This window comes from Dendrobium catenatum, unplaced genomic scaffold, assembly GCF_001605985.2.
Source record: "Dendrobium catenatum unplaced genomic scaffold, ASM160598v2 fragScaff_scaffold_325, whole genome shotgun sequence".
NCBI lineage: Eukaryota > Viridiplantae > Streptophyta > Magnoliopsida > Asparagales > Orchidaceae > Dendrobium > Dendrobium catenatum.
The window spans coordinates 1891456-1912427 of record NW_021318787.1 but is presented as its reverse complement, the minus strand read 5'-3'; the positions used below and the strand labels follow the sequence as shown (position 1 = coordinate 1912427).

Sequence of the window (20972 nt, the reverse complement as noted above, 5' to 3'; positions counted from 1 at the left end):
ACTCATAATCCTTCTAATACTTATGTTGACATACAATATAAATAGTGTTATTGTAACACCTTTAGATTCAGTATTCAGTTCAACATGTTCTGACCCAATTTAAAAAAGGTAAATTATTAATTTTTGCATTTGAACCCTTATGTGTGTGTCTTAGAATATTTTATGTGCATTTTAAGAGTCTGCATGTGTTCTGAAGTAGGTCTCGGGGGTCTATTTATATCACACTCCATGATCTATATTGGAAGAATTATATATATCTTTCATTTTAACCATTTAACTTGAGCTTACAAATAAATAGTGACAAAAAATATGATTGCATGTTTGTACTGTCTAGAGCCTCATATCATAAGATCATTATCAATCCTGAAAATATATAAAACCACGTAATGAGTATATAGCCCAGCAAGTAATTAAAATCTTACAATTGAAATCAATGTAAAATAAAAGAGAATAATATGTTATATCAACATATATAATTATTATCAGTATCAATTTATCTTTTTATAGTTTATCATATCTTAATCTATTACATCATTAGTCACAATATCAGTAACAATCAATAGTACTAATGTCAATAACAATATTAGTATCATGATCAATAATGTTAAATAGTGTTAATGTCAATAAATAGTATTAGTGTCAGTCACAATATCAGTACAGTATTTGTAGTAGTGTCGGTATTAGCATTCAGATATTCAATGAGTGTATCTCAATGTATCTTGCTCATGCACTTATGACTCTCAATCAATCATCCCTTATAACTCTTAATTAATGTACTCCTTATAACTCCCCTTGAATCACGTGAATAAGTCGCCCCGACTCCTTATAACTCTCAACCAAAGCTCCTTACGACTCCTAATCAATGAATCTGTTGGCTTAGCATTACAACGCTTAAAATTAGAGCCAAAGCGCTTTAGTTTAGAAATTTTCATGTTTTTCAAATAAATTTTCACATATTTGAGTTATTATAGTTTGCGTGTTTGGAAAATATCTAAAAGTTTCCTCTAGGTGTCGCGACACTAATGCTCTAGGGTTTTTCTACGCCGCGTGGCGGTGCTATTGCTAGCACCATGGAGCGTCGCAGTGCTGGAGCAAATTTTATTATTTAAAATATCTGAATCCACTATGTCATTTATTCAATTTTCTTTAGGTTGCTCACTCTCGTGAGATAAAGAAAGGGAATTTAGAGAGAAAATTGAGGGAATTTAGCAACTTCGAATCATTTTTAAATGTCAATCCAATTTTGAAAGTTATTTTGATTGAGGTTGAAAAATATCTTAAATTTATATTTCTGTAATAAAAAATGAAAATAACTTTTTATCCGTAAAAAAAATTATCGCGTAACTTTCTGTATGTTATAGGGACAATTATTTTTGGACATTTAGATATTTTTTCTAGAAATTTTACCCATGGAGTTTTGGAAATTATGCTATTTTAATTTATTAAAAAATAATCTTGACTCTGAAAAATAATAATATTATAGTACAATTCAAGTCTCAAAAAATTATTTTATACCATCTCTGATAATTTGGCTATATTATGAAATAATGATTTTTTTATAGTAGTGTATTCCACTGCATACTATCATAATATTTTATAAAATTCTGAAATGAGTTTATTTAATGTGTTATTACTGCAATGCAATAACTTATGTGTTTATTTGATTGATATGTATGATTTCGAGGAGGTTCTGATGTGTGGTGAAGATTATGATGCTAAATGAATAGGAAACCATAAGAGTCTAAAATCTAATATATTTCTAATGGAATCCATAAGGGCTTGAGGGAATCTATTACTTTTAGCTTTGACATATAAAGTACTTATTTATTTACTTTTTAGTACTATTATTTTAAATTTTGATAATTATAATTATTATTATGCTCAACACAGTGATATATTATATTATTTTTTATATTCAATTAAATGCTTGATAAGTGAGATTATTGGAAACTTAAATTGATACATGTGTGGCCTACTGAGATGTGTTAGGTCACACATATTTTCCTTTTATTTTTAGGATATGGAAAATGAAATGAGCCAGTTAAGTAGCAATTTAGGATATGATCTAAGTCTATACATGTATTTCTTTCTTTTAACTTTTATACAATCATGATTAATTATTATTCTATTTTATATTCTTGTTCGTAATTATATATTGTTGTGTCAATATTGTGGATAAATTTTCATAAAAAAATGAAAAGAGAATTTTATGAATGAGTTTATTTTCAGTATACTACATATTAGTAGTAGCTTTGTGGTTTGTTATTATTTTTTAAGCTCATAGTGGAAGAAAATCTGAATACTTTTTAAAACTTAGATATTGGGGTTACCTATCTCAAGCCAACAAGAAAGGACATGTCAAATTTATGAGTTTATCGGGTTGGGTTGTGATAATTATGGACCTATTGGCTAAGTTAGTATGAGGTGTACTTCTTAAATCTTAATAAAATGCTTAATACTATATTAGAATTGAACTAATTGGTTATATAACATCAAGTCAATTGCCCAAAAACTAAAGAGTTCTATACTTACAAATAGATCCCCTTGATATACTTATTATGAGAAAAAAAGATGATGACATGAGAGAATTTTTCTTGTACATGACATTTTATAAGAAGATATCAAATAGGTCTAGTGAGGTAAGACCAATAAATCTAATCTTAACCCATACTAAATACTCACGAAAAGTTATATATCATCAAAATTCATCGAGTCAAGAAGAGAATTTGGTTTAATCAATCTCCTAAAGGGACTAGGCTCCCTAATATTAATTATACTTTAGAACATCACAAAGAGATAGTCTTGATAAATGTAATATGTTAGTATCTTAACTTGCCCATTCAACTTTAAATATTGACTATAATTCAAAGGCTATTATCCAAATAGGATAGTCTATATTTTGAAATAGATTAGTCCATAAGAAAGAGGGTGAATCACCATATATTACTACTCTCCAAATAAGAAATCCACGTAGTATCGATATTTGAATAACTGAAGAGTAAAAAAGAAGCATGAAAGTGCTCAAAATATGATAGGTAAAAGATGAGGAGTCTAGGAAAAGATAAAAATAACCTAGTAAAGAGTTCATAAGTCAATTATCCCAAACTATAAAGCTTGGGATCAATTAGCTGCGAGATAACCTACCTAACCTATCATGAGATGCTTTATTAGTAATAATGAATTATATCTTTTAAAGTTTGCCTTGTGATCTTAAATCAGGAAAAAAAATAGAATTATTATGTAGATGAATTAAGTAGTTCACTGAAAAGATGCAAAACTTATAATTCTTAGTAGTATAATGAATACTTGTAAAAAAAATGGAAATAAGATTGTACTGGACTTCCTAAACTTACGATTGATTATTCTCATCCATTATGAATAACTACGAGAGTCACTAACATTTCATTCATCACATTAATATCAACAATTTTCATTTTCTCAAAACATATATTCATAATAATCTAGATCACTAAAATATGTTAGCCAAATAAGTAAACACTATATTACAAAAAATTATAGTACTTGATAATTTAAGCTCCAAGAGTCCTCTATATTAGATCTACTCTACTGGATCCTTTCCTTTACCTATAACATTTGAAAATAATAGAGTGAGCTCAATCAAATCCGTAAAGTCCCTCCTACCTCTTCACAAATATTAATATTCAAAATTAAGAATTAAAAGCAATTTATTCAAAATAGTTAACTAAAAGAAAATACAAAGACTTCCAATATTTGTAGAATATACGTAGAACAAGAATATACAAGAGTTTAATATGTATACCAGATTCAAGGCTATCACATATACTTTCTTAACCACATAACCATATTTCACATAAGTGTTTTTATGTCATACATAATGCTTAATTCCAGAGATTCACTTTCACTAATATATATCATATCATAACCCAACCCAATAAGGAAGATCCTATTATTGTATTGAACTATTTCAGACAAATTCTAATATCTAATTTTAAAAATATTTTAGATTATCTTCCAATATATATTTTAAACAAACAACATACTATAGATTTACTAAAATATCTAGAGTATAAAAATAAACTCATCCACAATTCATCAAAATGAATATATATGATCTACACTGTAGTACATAGCAACATAACAAATTAAGATCATAGTAAAATATAACCAAAACTAGTAATAAATGTACAAAAATTAAAAATAGGGAAATATCTATATAGAATTAGATCAGATCCTGAACTGCTAATCAACAAGCTTCTTATGTTTCTCAGATTCTTAAATCAGAATGTAAAATCATATTGAGCTACAACAGCTTAACATGACGCAAACACTGATATAAATTTTTAAATATTTTATAAAATAATTTTAGAATATTTAAATATAATTAAATGCATTATAATAAATAATTGTACTAAGCAAAGTAATAAGAGCATAACAGTTATTCAAAGATACAAATAATAATACTGACCAATTAATTTAACTGAATTTATTATATAATAGTTCATATCGTAGATTTTTCGCATCTTTAATATAATCTCATAGGATTCTAGACTCTAATGACTCCCAATAGAATTTTTCCCACTTTCAAATAAAATCTAAAAGGATTCTAGCCCCTTACGACTCCCAATAAACATATTTTTCAGATTCATATTCACAGACATAATCTCAAAGGATTCTAGCCCTTTATATCTTCCAACAAATTTTTTTTCATATCAAAACTATTAAATGACATATAATTCAATCACATAAACACATATATTATTATATTGTAGTAATATAAGCATAATTAGACACATTTCATAATTACATAATTTTCTATAATGGCAGACAACACAAAATCCTACTGAAAAAAATGCACAGTTTCAAAACATAACTAAATTACTATAAATTATGTAAAATATCATTTTGAGACTCTAATCGTAGTACAACACTATTTTTCAAAGTTCAGATTATTTTTTATTCAATAAAAATAGTATAAATTTCAAAGCCCAGGTATAAAATTTTGAGAAAATATTTAAAATGTTCAAAATCTCAATCTTTATAATACATAAAAAGTTAAATAGTGAAAGTTTTTCTAGTGCAAAGTTATCATCCTTATTTTTTTTTTGTAATAGAAATACAAATTTAATTAGAAAAAAAATTATATTTTTGAAAACTAAGATAAGCATAATGTGACCTACCTTAATTATGACAACTTTTACAATTGGACTACCATACAAAAATGACCCGAAGTGGCCCAAAAATTATTCTTTTCCTTCCAAATCCCTCTCTATCCAATGTCGGATGCCTCTGAGTTCGACTAAATGAAATAGTAAGATTTAATATTTATTTAAGTGTAGATAATAGCTTAGTGCTGCGATGCAACTATCCAGCATTACAGTGTTAGTTTAAAATCCAAAAAAACTTGAGACTACAACGCTGTAATGTCAGTATTTAGCACCCAAGCACTGCTGCAGTGCCGCAGGACTCAAACACCCAACATTAAGGCACTTCACGGGGAAATTTTTAAAAATCTCCAATATAAATTCCTAAACCCTATGACTCACTCCAAATCACATACATACCATTTTCATACACCAAAACACTTCCAAGCACGTGAAAATATGTTCAAAATATAAAATTTCAAATATTTATCTTTTTTTTTTCAATTCGGATAAAAACAAGTAGAACTGAACACAAAATTTGGTGCTGTCACATATCATATGTGAATTTTAGAGTTTTCTAAAATTTAATGTAGTATAAGAATATTAACATATAAAATATAATGCTTAATATGCAAATGTTCTGATGCCTACTTATACCTCCATTTCCACTTATGTTTTCCTTACCTCCCACACTTGCATGTAGTAAGTGGGGCTAGAATTCCTCACACATCTGCTTCTGTTAGATGGTGTAAAAAACTACTTATAGTATTGTTTAACCTCTCACATCTGCTTTCAATAAATGGGGCTAGAATTCGTCCCACGATTGCCATACCTTGCAACACTTATAGAGAAACTTCCATATTCTCATAGAATATGCTCACCTAAAATCCAGTGTCATGACACACGCTCAAATTCTCCAAAAACTAGTGAGCTCAATGCCAAGGGGGCCGCCAACGTCGGTGCCGGACGCTCACAAAGAAATTCTTAAACTTGGATTTTCAACTTTGCAACTCCAAATATCAATTATTTTCTATTCCATTCAACATTCCAAAACTCATAATTACTAACTAATTTCAAATTTCAAATTGAAGATTAGTCACATAAAGTTATTTGGATTTGATAAGAGATATTACAAATATAACCCAATTATATGTAACTAATGCAATTCAATTGGATTTGGAATCATGTTTGGAACATGACAATCACTGCATAATGTGACAAGATAACCTTCTACATGTATCAATTAAAACCAGTCTAACAAGGAGAGCTCTATCTTAAGAAATATAATATACATGCAAATTAGATATTTTTAAATTAAAGACTTTTATATACTTTTGACCTACTATAACATGAATGTGAACCAAGGCTTTAGGGCTTTGATCATTAGCAAGCTCTATTATGTATCTCATCTAATAGCTATAAAAAGAATATTTTTAATTAAAAAGTGGCTTAAAGTTATATTGTAACATATAATGTTTATTAACAAAGTCATGCATTGGGTACCCATACCCACATACCCACCCTTATCCAATGGGTATGTGTACGCCCATGACCTCGTAGGTGGGTACTCAACATCGAGGGATAAATTGATTTACATTGTCAACCACCGTATGCTGAATATTATCACAATCCTCACTATGTAGTGCGCATCACTGAATTGCTCTGTGATCACGATAAATTCTGATATGCAACTTGAAATTTTGCAGTTAAAGTAAAGGGCAAGAAGCCTCAAGGCCATCAGTTTGTGGGAGATTGAATTCAAAAAATGTGGGAAGTGGGTGGGTATGGGTGGATACGACATCCCGAAAGTCACAGTGGGAGGGCGAAGCCCGCCCATACTCTTGCCCGTCGAGTGTGGGTTCCCAACCAATACCTTATGTAGAGCTTTGTTTGTTAAGCTCGCAAAGAGTTATGGTAGATTATCCTAAAATATAGTGTAGGCTATCTTGAGATGCATGACATTGTATTAGCTAACCTACAAATAGAGGCAATATAATTAGCATATCTGGAAATAAAAGTATAAAGATTGAATTGTATCAATTTAGCTTGACTACAAATCATAAAATTGAAATTAAGTTAATTAGGCTAAGAGGTTATGATGCCTTGCAAAGATTATATGAGTCTAGACTAATATCTACTTGTAAGTGCAAGGTGCTAAATACATGTGACCAATAAACACTATATGCTAAATGACTAGTCAACCTAGGTTAACCTATTTTGACTAGGAGATCACATATATGCTTGCATACTGTTCTTTCCTAAATCTTTTGTGAGCAAATTGAACCAAATCAAATAAAATTTGATTTTCAATATTTTGAATTTTCACCAAATAGCATTTGGAAACATGAAACCCCTTCACTCATAAAAATGAGTTAGTACAAGCAAAAACTTTGAAAGAAAATGAAAAAGCCACAAGAGTTATACAATCGGCCAACTCGATCAAGTATAATCTATTTTGATTCTGCATTAGGTTTGTCTCTTTTAAGGCCCTTGTAAAATTACACCAAACTCTAGATCATAGCTACGAACATCCCTAGACCTTAAATCGTCGCTAAGTGGTTTCAAGTCTACATTACCTTTCATTTGTAAACCCTAATTTTACAAAGTGTTCCTTCATGCTATTGAGCAAGGTAGGGCTTATATATGAACTCCCAATTAAAAAAATAAATTATATATATTAAAATGATCTTCTTATTTTTAATTTCATCCTTCTAATCAAATATAAGCCAGCTAAAATCAAATAAATTCGGGCTAGAGAAGACGAATTCAAGTTAGGCTACGCATAATTCAAGTTAGGCTACATATACATTTAGGTTTTGTTTGTTTGAGTGTTTTTTTGTCTTTTTCGTTTTTAGAAACGGAGGAATTTTTTTTGTGTTGTTTGATTTGTCAAATCACGTTCCCAATAACTTCTTTTTTTCATTTTTTCTGTAATTTTGAGAAAGTTTTTTATATATACTTCTCCTTTACAAAATTTTATTTTCTGAACTAATCTTAAACTGTGGCAAAAAAAAATCAAACAAAGCCTTAGTCGCGTGATTAGGGTTTGTATCATCAACGTGCTGTCGTTATTACGCTTTCTGCTCTATAGAGGCTCAGTGGGATAGCTCGCAGCGGCGAATCAGAGACGGGAGCAGCCATGGCGACCACCAAAGTCCAGAGGATTATGACCCAGCCCATCGTTTGTTTACCGCCTTATATTCTGTTTTCTGTTTGGTCTTCCATTCGTCTAATCAATGATCTCAATTACTATTCTAATTTTTTTTTTACTTCTGTTGTATCGATTTATTTCCGGGCGGCTGGTGTCAGAATCTGATCTTTAGGTTCCTCCAGAGCGTAAGTGTTATTTGATTATTTCGATATTGTAGGGATATTTGTTATTACTAGTTTCTGAACCTTTGTTGCTATACTGCTCCAGAAAGCGCGGATTCAGATCTGGCTTTTCGAGCAGAAGGATCTCAGAATCGAGGGGCGCATTATTGTAAGTCACGAAGTCTCCCAATTTAAAATTTGTAAATGTGATTTCTTCTCTTTTGTATATATAAAAAAGAAACTCCATGAGGTTTGTGTCTTGTTCTAAAATGCAGTTTTTCTAAAATTTGTAAATTGTGATATATTCTCTTTTGTAAATAAGAACAACTGTTTGCCCAATTTGATGATGTAATTGACGAAAAATGTGATTTTTGGGTATTGTCAAAACACATGCCAGAACACGTGGTTGCCTACTGCCCAGATTTTTGGCAGCATAAAATCCAAGTTTTTGGCAATCTTGGCATTGTTAATCATGTTTCAAGAGTCCAAGTCATTATTACTCGGATTGTTTGTCTCGGTTTTAGGGAACGCTGGCCTTGATGTTGGGTTTCTAGAAATTCAAGCAAATTGACGGGAGAATTGCTAGCAACTTTGACAACAATCTCCCAATTGCACTCCATCCTCTCCTAACTTATTGTTGTTGTCTTTGTTCATTACTTTGAAGTCAAGATTGAAGCAGTCATATTGCACTTTTATAGCATGCAAGCTCATATATGGCAGTGACACATCTAACTATCATTGCCTGCAAGTTCATGTGGCAGTGGCTAAACAAAAGATAAAGATAAAAAAGGCAGATCATTATCTGATTAGTGATTACCAACAAAAGGTTGCTGCCTTAGGATGCACCTCTACCTTGAGATCTGTTCACGCCCTGTCGATGTGCTTGTATAGCCCATATGAGACATGAGTTTGTCACCAACTGTTCATGTAGTGAGCTTGAATAGATATCCTAATAGCTTGTTTGTGTGATTTTTTTATGCTTTTTTCTATTTCATGTTGATTTGAGATCACACCAATGAGCTCGTTAATTGTTTGGCCATGGTGCTAGGTCCAATTGTCCAACATGTGAGTTTGAGCAAAACTTGCAAGCTTGATTATTACTTAGTTGTGGTGTGAACTCATGTTGGCAAGCTACTTAGCCTTTTGGGTTATGCCTTAAGCTCATTGTCCATCTAGCCATTTACGAGCTCATGTTGGTAAGTACATAAAGATCTCACTTTTTTTTGCCAACTTCCACACTAGGGTTATTATTTATTTTGATAATGTTGTCAGCTATATTAATTGGCAATGGAGCTGATAACAATGTTGATAAGTGATAGAGTAACCAGTGACATGGGTTTGCAACGGACAAGGTGAAAGATGGAGTAAAGCTTGATTTATGCTTGAAGTAATATTTTATGATCTTAAGATGCCCTTATTGTTTGAGTGTGGGGAGTTTTGAGGTACAACTTGAACTAAATTTTCAGAATTCATTGTTAATTTTAAAGAGGTTATCTTTTTATCAAAGGGACTTATTTTAGGGACCCTATTTATTTCATATTTATCTTGCATTTTAATGCGGGATTTGTAAATATCATTTATGTTATGAGAAGGAGAGCTTGATAAATTAGATACCTTGCAGATGCTCTCATTTTGAGAGCAAAGGATTATTCTTCTTTCCTCCTTTTGAGTTGCTTAATCAATATGTTGCATACATACCCAAATAGGGATCAAACTCTATAGAATTAGAATGATGGGTTATTTCCCAAAATAATTTCTCCCTTGTTAAAGCTAAGGGTTGTTTATAGCATGCTCATTCGGATGAATTCTCAAGGGTTAACTTCTGTTTTGTTAGACCTTGGCCATTTGTATTCTCAACATTTGTTATCATTAATGATTAAGAATCATTTATAATCTCTAGTTGTTGGGTTATGTAGATTCTTATTATTATTTCAAAAATATCAGAAGTATTTGGTAGCCATCCATCAACATGTGCTGTTTTGATGGATGGTTGTAATGATTCTGGTGAGTCAAAGCATGGTTGGATCCGAGTCATGAGATAGTCTTGAGCCACAAGTACCTTTGTGTGGTTTAAAGCCCTCTTTGCTGATCATGTATTCGGAAACTAGGAGGCATTTGTGGCCTACCATTAACCCAAAGTAATGATTAAAGTTTTAGGTTTACACGATTCCTCTTCTTCTGAAGGTTTATTTTAGTTTTGAAAATAAAGAAGATTGAGCAACTCTAAAAAAGTAATTTATTTGCCATTCACATTGTTATATCCCTTGTTGTGCTTATGATGCTTGGGAATAGTTTCATTGTTGAAGAATTGATTCGTAATACGAGTTGTAAATTACTAAATTATAAGTTACATCTATTATAATAACCTTAGTTGTGTAGATAGTTCCTGACATACTATTGGATCCTATTGATCTTTTGGATGTTGTTAGATTATTGACACTTGTTGAGCTATCAGATCTTATTTAGATGTTCACTGCTATAGTTATGTTTTCTCATGCCAAGAACTCCTATCATTCTTGATGCAAAAGCTCCTATAAATGGGATTAAGTTGGAAGAAATTTGTGATGCATGCAATGTTGCATTTTAGCCTATTTTTGATTAAGTGGCTATATCAATTGATATTTAAGATGATCAAGAGTACACCACAATAATCCCCCTTCCACCACCTAACACAACAGTAAAGCACTTTCTTGTGGATATGATTGTCAAAATAACTTCCTAACATGACCCCATATTTTTACTTATTGTTGATATCATAACTTTTTATCATATTTTAAGATTGAAAGATGAGTTCATAAGACATTTTGATGGGGAATGGATAAACATTTGGGAATGTGTTGATTTTGGAGTGCATATGAGCCCCATGGTTCCCATGTTGCAATATGAAGATGTTTAAACCTTCACTTAAGAGTGTTGGATGTTTAAACCTTAACATAAGAGTGTTGATCTTGCTAATTAAGCGATAGAACTACAATTCATTCCCCTCCCTCCTGTGCACTCGCCTAAGATGGTTTATTATTTGTGTCTTCTAATCTAGTCTAAAAACTTAGTACTTAATTTAGCAATTTTCTTGCTCATCTTGCACAAGATGAACTAGCATGAGGCTGATAGTAGTTCCTCACTTTAAAAAATTATATTCTTGAAGAAGAGAATAAAGATGGTTGATGAATTCATATCTTTATTGAAATTGTTTGCATTCAAGCTCATTGTTTCAGGGTAATCAAACATTGTATTGGCTAACATTTATTGCCATCTAAATCTAAGTTATGTGCGATTCGAGTAAATTTTTTTTTCAAAATTTGCACAATTTTTTTATCTTCAAGCTAAATTCTTAGTCTTCTTCGAAATTTTTCAAAATAGTTTGTTTGAAGTTGTTATAAGAGGGAACAAAGTTCTTGTTTCAGGGATTAAACATACAATTCATTCCAAATGCTTAAAACTTCTTTCATAACAACTATATAATGTAAATAAAATATACAATAGTTATGCATTAAAAGCCTTTTAAATACACTAATGAATGGAAAAAGCCAAAGAATTCACTGCTATAGTTATGTTTTCTCATGCCACCATGTGAACCCCTATCATTCTTGATGCAAAAGCTCCTATAAATGGGATTATGTTGGAAGAAATTTGTGATGCATGCAATGTTGCATTTTAGCCTATTTTTGATTAAGTGGCTATATCAATTGATATTTAAGATGATCAAGAGTACATCACAATAATCCGCCTTCCCCCACCTAACACAATAGTAAAGCACTTTCTTGTGGATATGATTGTTAAAATAACTTCCTAACATGACCCCATATTCTTACTTATTGTTGATATCATAGCTTTTTATCATATTTTAAGATTGAAAGATGAGTTCATAAGACATTTTGATGGGGAATGGAAAAACATTTGGGAATGTGTTGATTTTGGAGTGCATGTGAGCCCCATGGTTCCCATGTTGCAATATGAAGGTGTTTAAACCTTCACTTAAGAGTGTTGGATGTTTAAACCTTAACATAAAAGTGTTGATCTTGCTAATTAAGGGATAGAACTACAATTCATTCCCCTCCCTCCATTGCACTCGCCTAAGATGGTTTATTATTTGTGTCTTCTACAGAGGGGTTCTATTCTAAAAACTTAGTACTTAATTTAGCAATTTTCTTTCTCATCTTGCACAAGATGAACTAGCATGAGGCTGATAGCAGTTCCTCACTTGAAAAAAATATATTCTTGAAGAAGAGAATAAGGATGGTTGATGAATTCATATCTTTATTGAAATTGTTTGTATTCAAGCTCATTGTTTGAGGGTAATCAAACATTATATTGGCCATTATTTATTGCCATATAAATTTTTTTTCAAAATTTGCACAATTTTTTATCTTCAAGCTAAATTCTTAATCTTCTTCGAAAATACTCAAAAAAGTTTGTTTGAAGTTGTTATAAGAGGGAACAAAGTTCTTGTTTCAGGGATTAAACATACAACTCATTCCAAACGCTTAAAACTTCTTTCATAACAACTATCTAATGTAAATAAAAGATACAATAATTATGCATTAAAAGCCTTTTAAATACTGTAAAACTCGAGAACGACGTTTGTAGGTCGTCGCCCGCTTTTCAATGCGTTGCGACAAGACTTAAGTGAAAATTTCAAAGTTAACGAAATTCGATGAAAATAATTTTATAAAATTGTACGCAAAATTTTGATCGTTTTGATGTATAGAACTTATAGTTAATTTGGAGTATTTTGAGAGATAAAATTTTTAGAAGTTTCATAGTATCGGTTTTACCCATATGCGAATAAAAAGACAAATCCACTTAAGTGAGGGCATAATGGTCTTTAGGAATTTACCCATCTTCTTATTACACTCACCGAACCCCTCCCCCTCTCATTCTTTCGCACGACACCCGAACCGAGCGGACAAAGGGGCGGACGGACAGCGGCTAGGGCTCGGCGACGGGCTCTTCGATGGCTTTATTCCGGCGAGAAAATTTGTCCAAATCGAAGTTGACGACGAAAGGAGTCTTAAGGTACAATTATTTTAAATCAAATCTTTCTAAATCTCAAGTTATTTGAGATTGAATTTTTAGGGTTTTTCTAGAAAATGTTTTTCTCCCAAAAATCTATTTTAGAAATCAATAAGAAATGATTAAGGGAGCATTCTAATGGTAAAAATGAAGACTTTGGGGGAAATTTTGGTAAGTTGAAAAGTTAAGGTTTTCACAAAAACTTTAATTCTTTAAAGATGTTTTTATAAAAATTATTCCTAAGGACATTAGAAGCATGAATTTGGATTTTTGATGAAAATTTTGTTTTTATAATTTTCATAATTAATTTAATCCGAAAATTATAATATAATTATAAATATATGTTAAGGATTAATTTTGGAACAATATTTTGATGAAATTGAAGATTGGTGATCTTATAAAAATTAAGATTTAATTAAATTCGAAAATTAAGATTTATTTAATTAAAATTCATTAAGTGTCGTAGAGAATTATTAAGGGGAAATGAAGAGTTGAGATTTAGGATTTAGATTATTAAATTTGTGACATGTCTCTTTTGTTATCATTTTAGGTTATGATCGTTAAAGTGATAAGCTATGTCAAAGTGAAATTTTGAAGAAGTATCGTACTTGGTTTGAGGTAGATATTCATATTTTTGGTAAAAATTTCATAATTTTATTCGTTATATTATTAAATGCAAATGGTTGAAAAGTTTTATGTTACACGAATTATGAATTTTCATTTTTGGCAATATGTATATTCAAGTCTTTTATTTCATGTAATTTAGAAGCTTTCATTATTATATTTAGAATAAATATTTTTATTCTTTTAACATGATTTTCACACTTTTTTTCAATACACATATGAATAGAAGAAAGTATATTAAAAGAATGTGCATGTTGATGCGGAGTGCCCAAAATGATAAAGAAGGCTCGTAGAGCCAATGATAAAGGAAATGACTAAAATTTGATTGTGTACCTGATCACTACAAAATTATGGGCACATCCGAGAAGGGTGTTATTAAAGACATTATGCATAATATGCTATCTATATGTTTTCTTCAAATTATGAAAATTTATGTTTAAGGAAAAAGTAAATGAAAAATATTACTTTGAGGAAAAAGTTATGAAAAATATTTCTTTTATGTATTGATACGAAATTATACAAGTTTGACAATCATTTCATATTTTCATATGAAAAATTATTTTATTTTAGTTTTATGTAAATTTTTATTTAAAGACATAAACTACCTGCTGAGCGAGTAAGCTCATCCTACGTTTGGAAATATTTTTCAGGAGAAACTGTTAAGAAGTGATGGCTGCACGACGACCGTACACATATCGTCGTGGGGGACCTCAGAAAGAAAAGTTCTTTTTATGTTTTCTGTTGAGTTTGAGTTTGAGTTGAGTTCAGTAGTATGTACCTGAGTATGAACAGTTATTGTAGTTTATATAATTGTAGTTTGATGTTTTAATAGTTGTGTGAGAAGAAACAGTTTTAAAAACAATTTAGTTTGATGTTATTAATGGCTATTTCATATAATTAGATGATGTTTATGTACTAATATTAAAGTTTTCAATGAAATTATTTATGTTTTATATGTGTTATCCGTACGACCGACTGTTCCCGCCCTGTTATTATCGGGCTAGCCGGGCCGGGTCATGATAAGAGAATATGCTCTGATACCACTATTGTCACGATTTTGCCCGGCTAGCCCGTAAATAACGGGGCGGGAACAGTCGGTTGTACGGATAACACATATAAAACATAAATAATTTCATTTAAAACTTTAATGTTAGTACATAAACATTATCTAATTATATGAAGACCACTAATAATATCAAACTCAATTGTTCCAAATTGTTTCTTCTCACACAACTACTAAAACTTCAAACCACAATTACATAAACTCTAATAATTGTTCATACTCAGGTACATACTATTGAACTCAACTCAAACTCAACAGAAAACAAAAAAAGAACCTTTCTTCCTGAGGTACTCTACGACGATATATGTACGGTCGTCGTGCAGCCATCACTTCTTAACAATTTCTCCTGAAAAATATTTCCAAACGTATGATGAGCTTACTCGCTTAGCAGGTAGTTCATTTCTTTAAATAAAAATTTACATAAAACCAAAATAAAATAATTTTTCGTATGAAAACATGAAAGGATTGTCAAACTTGCATAATTTCGTATCAGTATATATAAGAAACATTTTTTATAACTTTTTTCCTCAAAGTAATACATTTTATTTACCTTTTCTTTAAACATAAATTTTTATAATTTGAAAAAAACATATAAGAATCATATTATGCATAATGTCTTTAATAACACCCGTCTTGGATGTGCCCATAATTTTGTACTGATCAGGTACACAGTCAAATTTTGGTCATTTTCTTTACTATTGACTCTATGAGCCTCCTTTACCATTGACTCTACGAGTCTCCTTTACTATTGACACTCTGCATCAACATGCACATTCTTTTAATATACTTTCTTTCATTCATATGCGTATTGAAAAACAAGTGTGAAAATCATGTTCAAAGCATAAAAACATTTATTCTAAACATAAGAATGAAAGTTTTTAAATTATATGAAATAAAATACTTGATCACCAATCTTCAATTTCATCAAAATATTGTTCCAAAATTAATCGTTAACATATATTTGTAATTATATTATTAATTTTTTGATTTAATTAATTATATAATTATAAAAATAAAATTTTCATTAAAAATCTAAATTCATGTTTTAAAAACATTTCTAATATCCTTAGGAATAATTTTTGTAAAAACATCTTTAAGGAATTAAAGTTTTTGTGAAAATCCTAACTTTTCGATTTCCAAAATTTTTCCCCAAAATCATTGATTCTACCGCTAAAATGCTTTTTTAATCATTACCTAACAATTTCTCAAAGAGATTTTGAAAGAAAATAAGAATTTGGAAAAATCCTAGAAATCTAGAAAGATTCACTTCAAAATAATTGTACATGAATGTTCCCCTCGTTGTCCTCTTCGATTTGGACTAATTTTCTTGCCAGAAGAAAGTCGCCGAAGAGCCCATCGTCAAGCCCTAGCCGCTGTCCGTCCGCCCCTTTGTTCGCTCGGTTCGGGTGTTGTGCGAAAGAATGAGAGGGGGAGGGGTTCGGTAAGTGTAATAAGAAGATGGGTTAATGCCCAAAGACCATTATGCCCCTCTGTTTAAAATTGCGCAATAAGAGGCGCGCCTTGAGCAATTTGTCCCAAAACCGCCTCGAAGCTTATGCAATTCCACACCTAGCAGAGGCGTACGCCTCACTTGGACTGAGGCGTGCATTAGAGGCGCAATTGCGCAACTCATACGCCTCATGGGCTTAGGGCCCACCCACTTAAAATGAAGTTTTTTTCTCCTTATACCCGAACGGCAACAACTCTCCCAAAATTTTCCCATTTCTCACGGCTCCAGTTCGCGAAACAGAGGGCTCCTGCACGGTGCTTACCCGTCGGCTTCCCTTCCTGCCGCTTCTCCCGCCGGCGCCGCCTCTCTCCGGTGAAGTTAAAGTTTCCGGCCGCCCTCTAGGAGTACTCCACATTGGATTTTAGGTATTTTTTTAGTTTAGGGTTTGATTTTTCAAGTGTAAGAAAATCTATGGTTTATGTTTTTTTGATTGTTTTTGTGTGTTTTTGGATTTTTGCTTTAGGATACATGGTTAGAGGTAAAGAAAAGGCGAATATCCTTCTTGGAAATATAGCGTGCAAGTTGACGTAGGAGGGGGCGAGAAGACGTATGTCTATTTAAAATGTAATTTTTGTGAGCATGAAGGAACACTTATCATGCTCTCATAAGAACGTAGCACCGTGTGCAAAAGTGCCGGACAATGTGAAGGATGAAATAATTGCTTACATGAAGGTTGAGGAATAAGGGGTTGAAGGATGATGACCCGTTGGTGTGTGATGATGTGTCATCTGATAATGAGTGATTTATAGATGATGAGACAGATTTGCCATTATTAGACTTACAGCTAGAGGATCTAAGTGTGGATGTCTTGAGAGATGAAACAGATCAAGTGGGCACATCCACTACACCACACACATCCACTAGCTCTGCAGCACAACAATCAAGTAAAGGTATATTCCACAACTTCTTATATGCTATTGCATTATATTTATATCAAGTGAGCAATTAACATGATTGTGATCTTTTCTCTTATTTAACAGGAAGAGAAAAGTGAGTCATATTGAAGATGATGATGATATGACATTCATAGATACAATTGGAGAAGAAGATTCCCTTGAAGACCCATTTAATGATAGAATATGATTGCATTTTATATGTTCTTTGTACTTTGGGACATGATTTTATTGCATCTATTTTATTACTTTCCACTATTTTCATATATTATTTAGTTGTTTTTATTGTAAGATAGAATATTGCTATTATTTACCTGCTAAAACCCTTAGTTTCTCATTTACGCAATTCTGTGTTTGTGAGGCTTATGCCTCGGACCGCCTCGAGGCTTACGCATCGCCTTACGGTTGAAAACCGCCTCGAGACTTAATTACGCAATTTTAAACCTTGTATATGCCCTCACTTAAGTGGATTTGTCTTTTTATTCGTATAGGAGTAAAACCGATATTATGAAACTTCTAAAATTTTTATCTATCAAAATACTCTAAATTAACTATAAGTTCTATATATCAAAACGATCAGAATTTTATGTAGAATTTTATAAAATTATTTTCGTCGAATTTCGTTAACTTTGAAAATTTCACTTAAGTCTCGTCGCGATGCATCGAAAAGCGGGGGACGACCTACGAACGTTGTTTTTGGGTTTTAGAATTCTCCCTCTTAATAAAAAATTTCGTCCTCGAAATTTAAGACAAGCTTAAGAAATCATACCTTTGTCAAATAAGTGTGGGTAACTTTCTCTCATTTTTTATTCCTTCTCCCATGTAACATCTTTCTCAGATCCATGCTTCTAAAGAACTTTAACATAAGAAATCTCTCTGCTTCGAAGCTGTTTAACATCATAATATATGATCTTCTCAGGTTCATCTACGAATGTCAGATCTGGTTGGATATCTATTGATTCAGTACTGATCTTCTGAGCTTCATCTGAAATGTATTTCTTCAAAGAAGAGATGTGGAATACATTGTGTACTCCACTCATATGAGATGGCAAAATCAATCTGTAGGCCACACTTCCAACTCTCTCTGATATTTCAAATGGGCCAACATACCTTGGACTCAGTTTTCCTACTTTGCCAAATCTCTTCACACCTTTCATAGGACTAACTTTGAGAAATACAAACTCTCCAACATCAAACTCAACTGATATATGTTTAGCATCATAGTACTTCTTCTGTCTGTCTTGCACAGCCTTTAATCTGTCACGGATTAGTCTTATCTTTTTAGTAGCATCATCCACTAAATCAGCTCCAATGATCTTTCTTTCTTCTGTCTCAGCCCAACATAAAGGAGTTCGACCTTTTCTTTCATAAAAAGCTTCATAAGGTGCCATACTCTACTTGATTGAAAACTGTTGTTATAAGTAAATTCAATCAGTGGTATGTGTGTCTCCCATTTGCCATCAAAATCAAGTACACATAATCTGAGTAAATCCTCTAAAATCTGAATAGTCCTTTCTGATTGACCATCTGTTTGAGGGTGAAAGGCTATACTGAAATTAAGTCTAGTGCCCATTGTCTCATGAACATTCCTCCACAATCTAGAGGTGAATCTCCCATTTCTATCTGATACTATCAATCTTGGTACACCATGAAGTCTAACAATCCCATTAACATAAACACTTGCTAACTTCTCAACAACATCAGATTGTTTGATAGGTAAAAAAGTGCCGATTTGATCAACCTATCTATTCTCACCCATATAGCATCATGATCATTTCTGAACCTGGGTAAACCAACTACAAAATCCATGGCTATGTTCTCCCACTTCCATTCCGGTATGGGTAAAGGCTGCAATAAACCTCATGGCTTTTGATGTTTTATTTTAACCATTTGACAAACTGTACACTTAGCCACCACTTCTGCTACACTTCTCTTCATCCCTGGCCACCAAAAGTATTCTTTCAAATCTTGGTACATCTTGTTAGTACATGGGTGAATGGTATAATTCGAATAGTGAGCTTCTTGAATAATGTCATTTCTTAAGTCTCCAACATCAGGGATGCAAATTTTGCCTCTATACCGTAGTAGCTCATTCTCATCAAGCTCAAACTCCTCCACGTGACCTACCTTCACCATATTTAGGACTTTCTCAAATTCTTCATCTTGTGGCAAAGCTTCCCTTATCCTGTTCTTCAATGTTGACTAAATGATTATCTGATTCAAAGCCACAAACTCTGGATCATTGGGCTGGACTATTAAAATCTCTAGCTTCTCCAAATCTCTTATCAAATCATGCTGTTGTGTAATCATCCAACTAGCACTACTAGAAGTTTTCCTGCTTAAGGCATCTGCTACTACATTTGCTTTATTTGGATGATATTGGATATCTAAATCATAGTCCTTAATAAGCTCCAACCATCTCCTCTGCCTCAAATTCAACTCTTTATGTGTGAAGATGTATTTTAAACTTTGGTGGTCAGTAAATACTTCACACTTAACCCCTTACAAGTAATGTCTCCATATCTTCAGGGCAAAAATCACTGCAGCTAACTCCAAATCATGTGTTGGATAGTTTCTTTCATTATTTTTCAGTTGCCTTGAAGCATAGGCAATGACCCTTCAGTTCTGCATCAGTACACAACCCAACCCTTTGTGAGAGGCATCACTATAAAGTTGAAATCCATCTGTCCCCGAAGGAATAATAAGCACTGGAGCAGTCATCAAACACTGTTTCAGTTTTTGAAAAGACTCTTCACTTTGATCTGTCCATACAAACTTCACTGCCTTTTGGGTCAATATAGATAATGGCATAGCTATTCGAGAAAACCCCTCAACAAACCTTTTGTAGTAACCAGTTAAACCCAAAAAGCTCCTGATCTCCGTCACGGTAGCTGGTCGAGGCCAATCTGATATAACTTGTACTTTGTGCTGATCCACAGAAATCTCTCCATTACTGATCACATGCACTAAAAAGTTCACACTCTTCAGCCAAAATTCACACTTCGAGAATTTAGCATACAATTTATTTCCTTTCAATGCATGTAACACCATCCTTAAGTGATTTGCATGTATCTCTTCATTTGGGGAATATATAAGTATATCATCTATGAATACTATCACGAATAGATCCATAAATGGCTTAAAGATTCTATTCATACAACAACAACATCAAGCCTTTATCCCACTACGCGGGGTCGGCTACCTGAATCCTTTTTCTCCATTGTGTCCTATTAAAAGTCAAATTCTCGTTTAAATCTAATAAAGAAAGGTCATTCCTAATATTTTCTAACCAAGTCTTTTTAGGTCTACCCCTACCTTTCTTAACATAAGTCAAATCTAATACCTCTACTCTCCTAACCGGGTCATCGCAAGGCCGCCGTTTTATGTGACCAAACCATCAAAGGCGACTCTCTCTAATCTTGTCTTCTACTGGA

The 20972-nt window shown here is 32.1% G+C and overlaps 1 protein-coding gene across 1 annotated transcript in view; it reads left to right on the top strand.

Annotated features, from left to right (window-relative positions):
* Positions 1-8123: 8123 nt before the first annotated feature.
* The window catches only part of LOC110095220 (small nuclear ribonucleoprotein E), a 19916-nt gene continuing 7067 nt past the window's right edge, over positions 8124-20972 (top strand). The window contains exons 1-3 of the mRNA XM_020820662.2: positions 8124-8304; positions 8433-8459; positions 8542-8604. Of these exons, the coding sequence (XP_020676321.1) occupies positions 8263-8304; positions 8433-8459; positions 8542-8604 (132 nt within the window). The 5' untranslated portion in view covers positions 8124-8262. The remainder of the gene's footprint in view (positions 8305-8432; positions 8460-8541; positions 8605-20972) is intronic.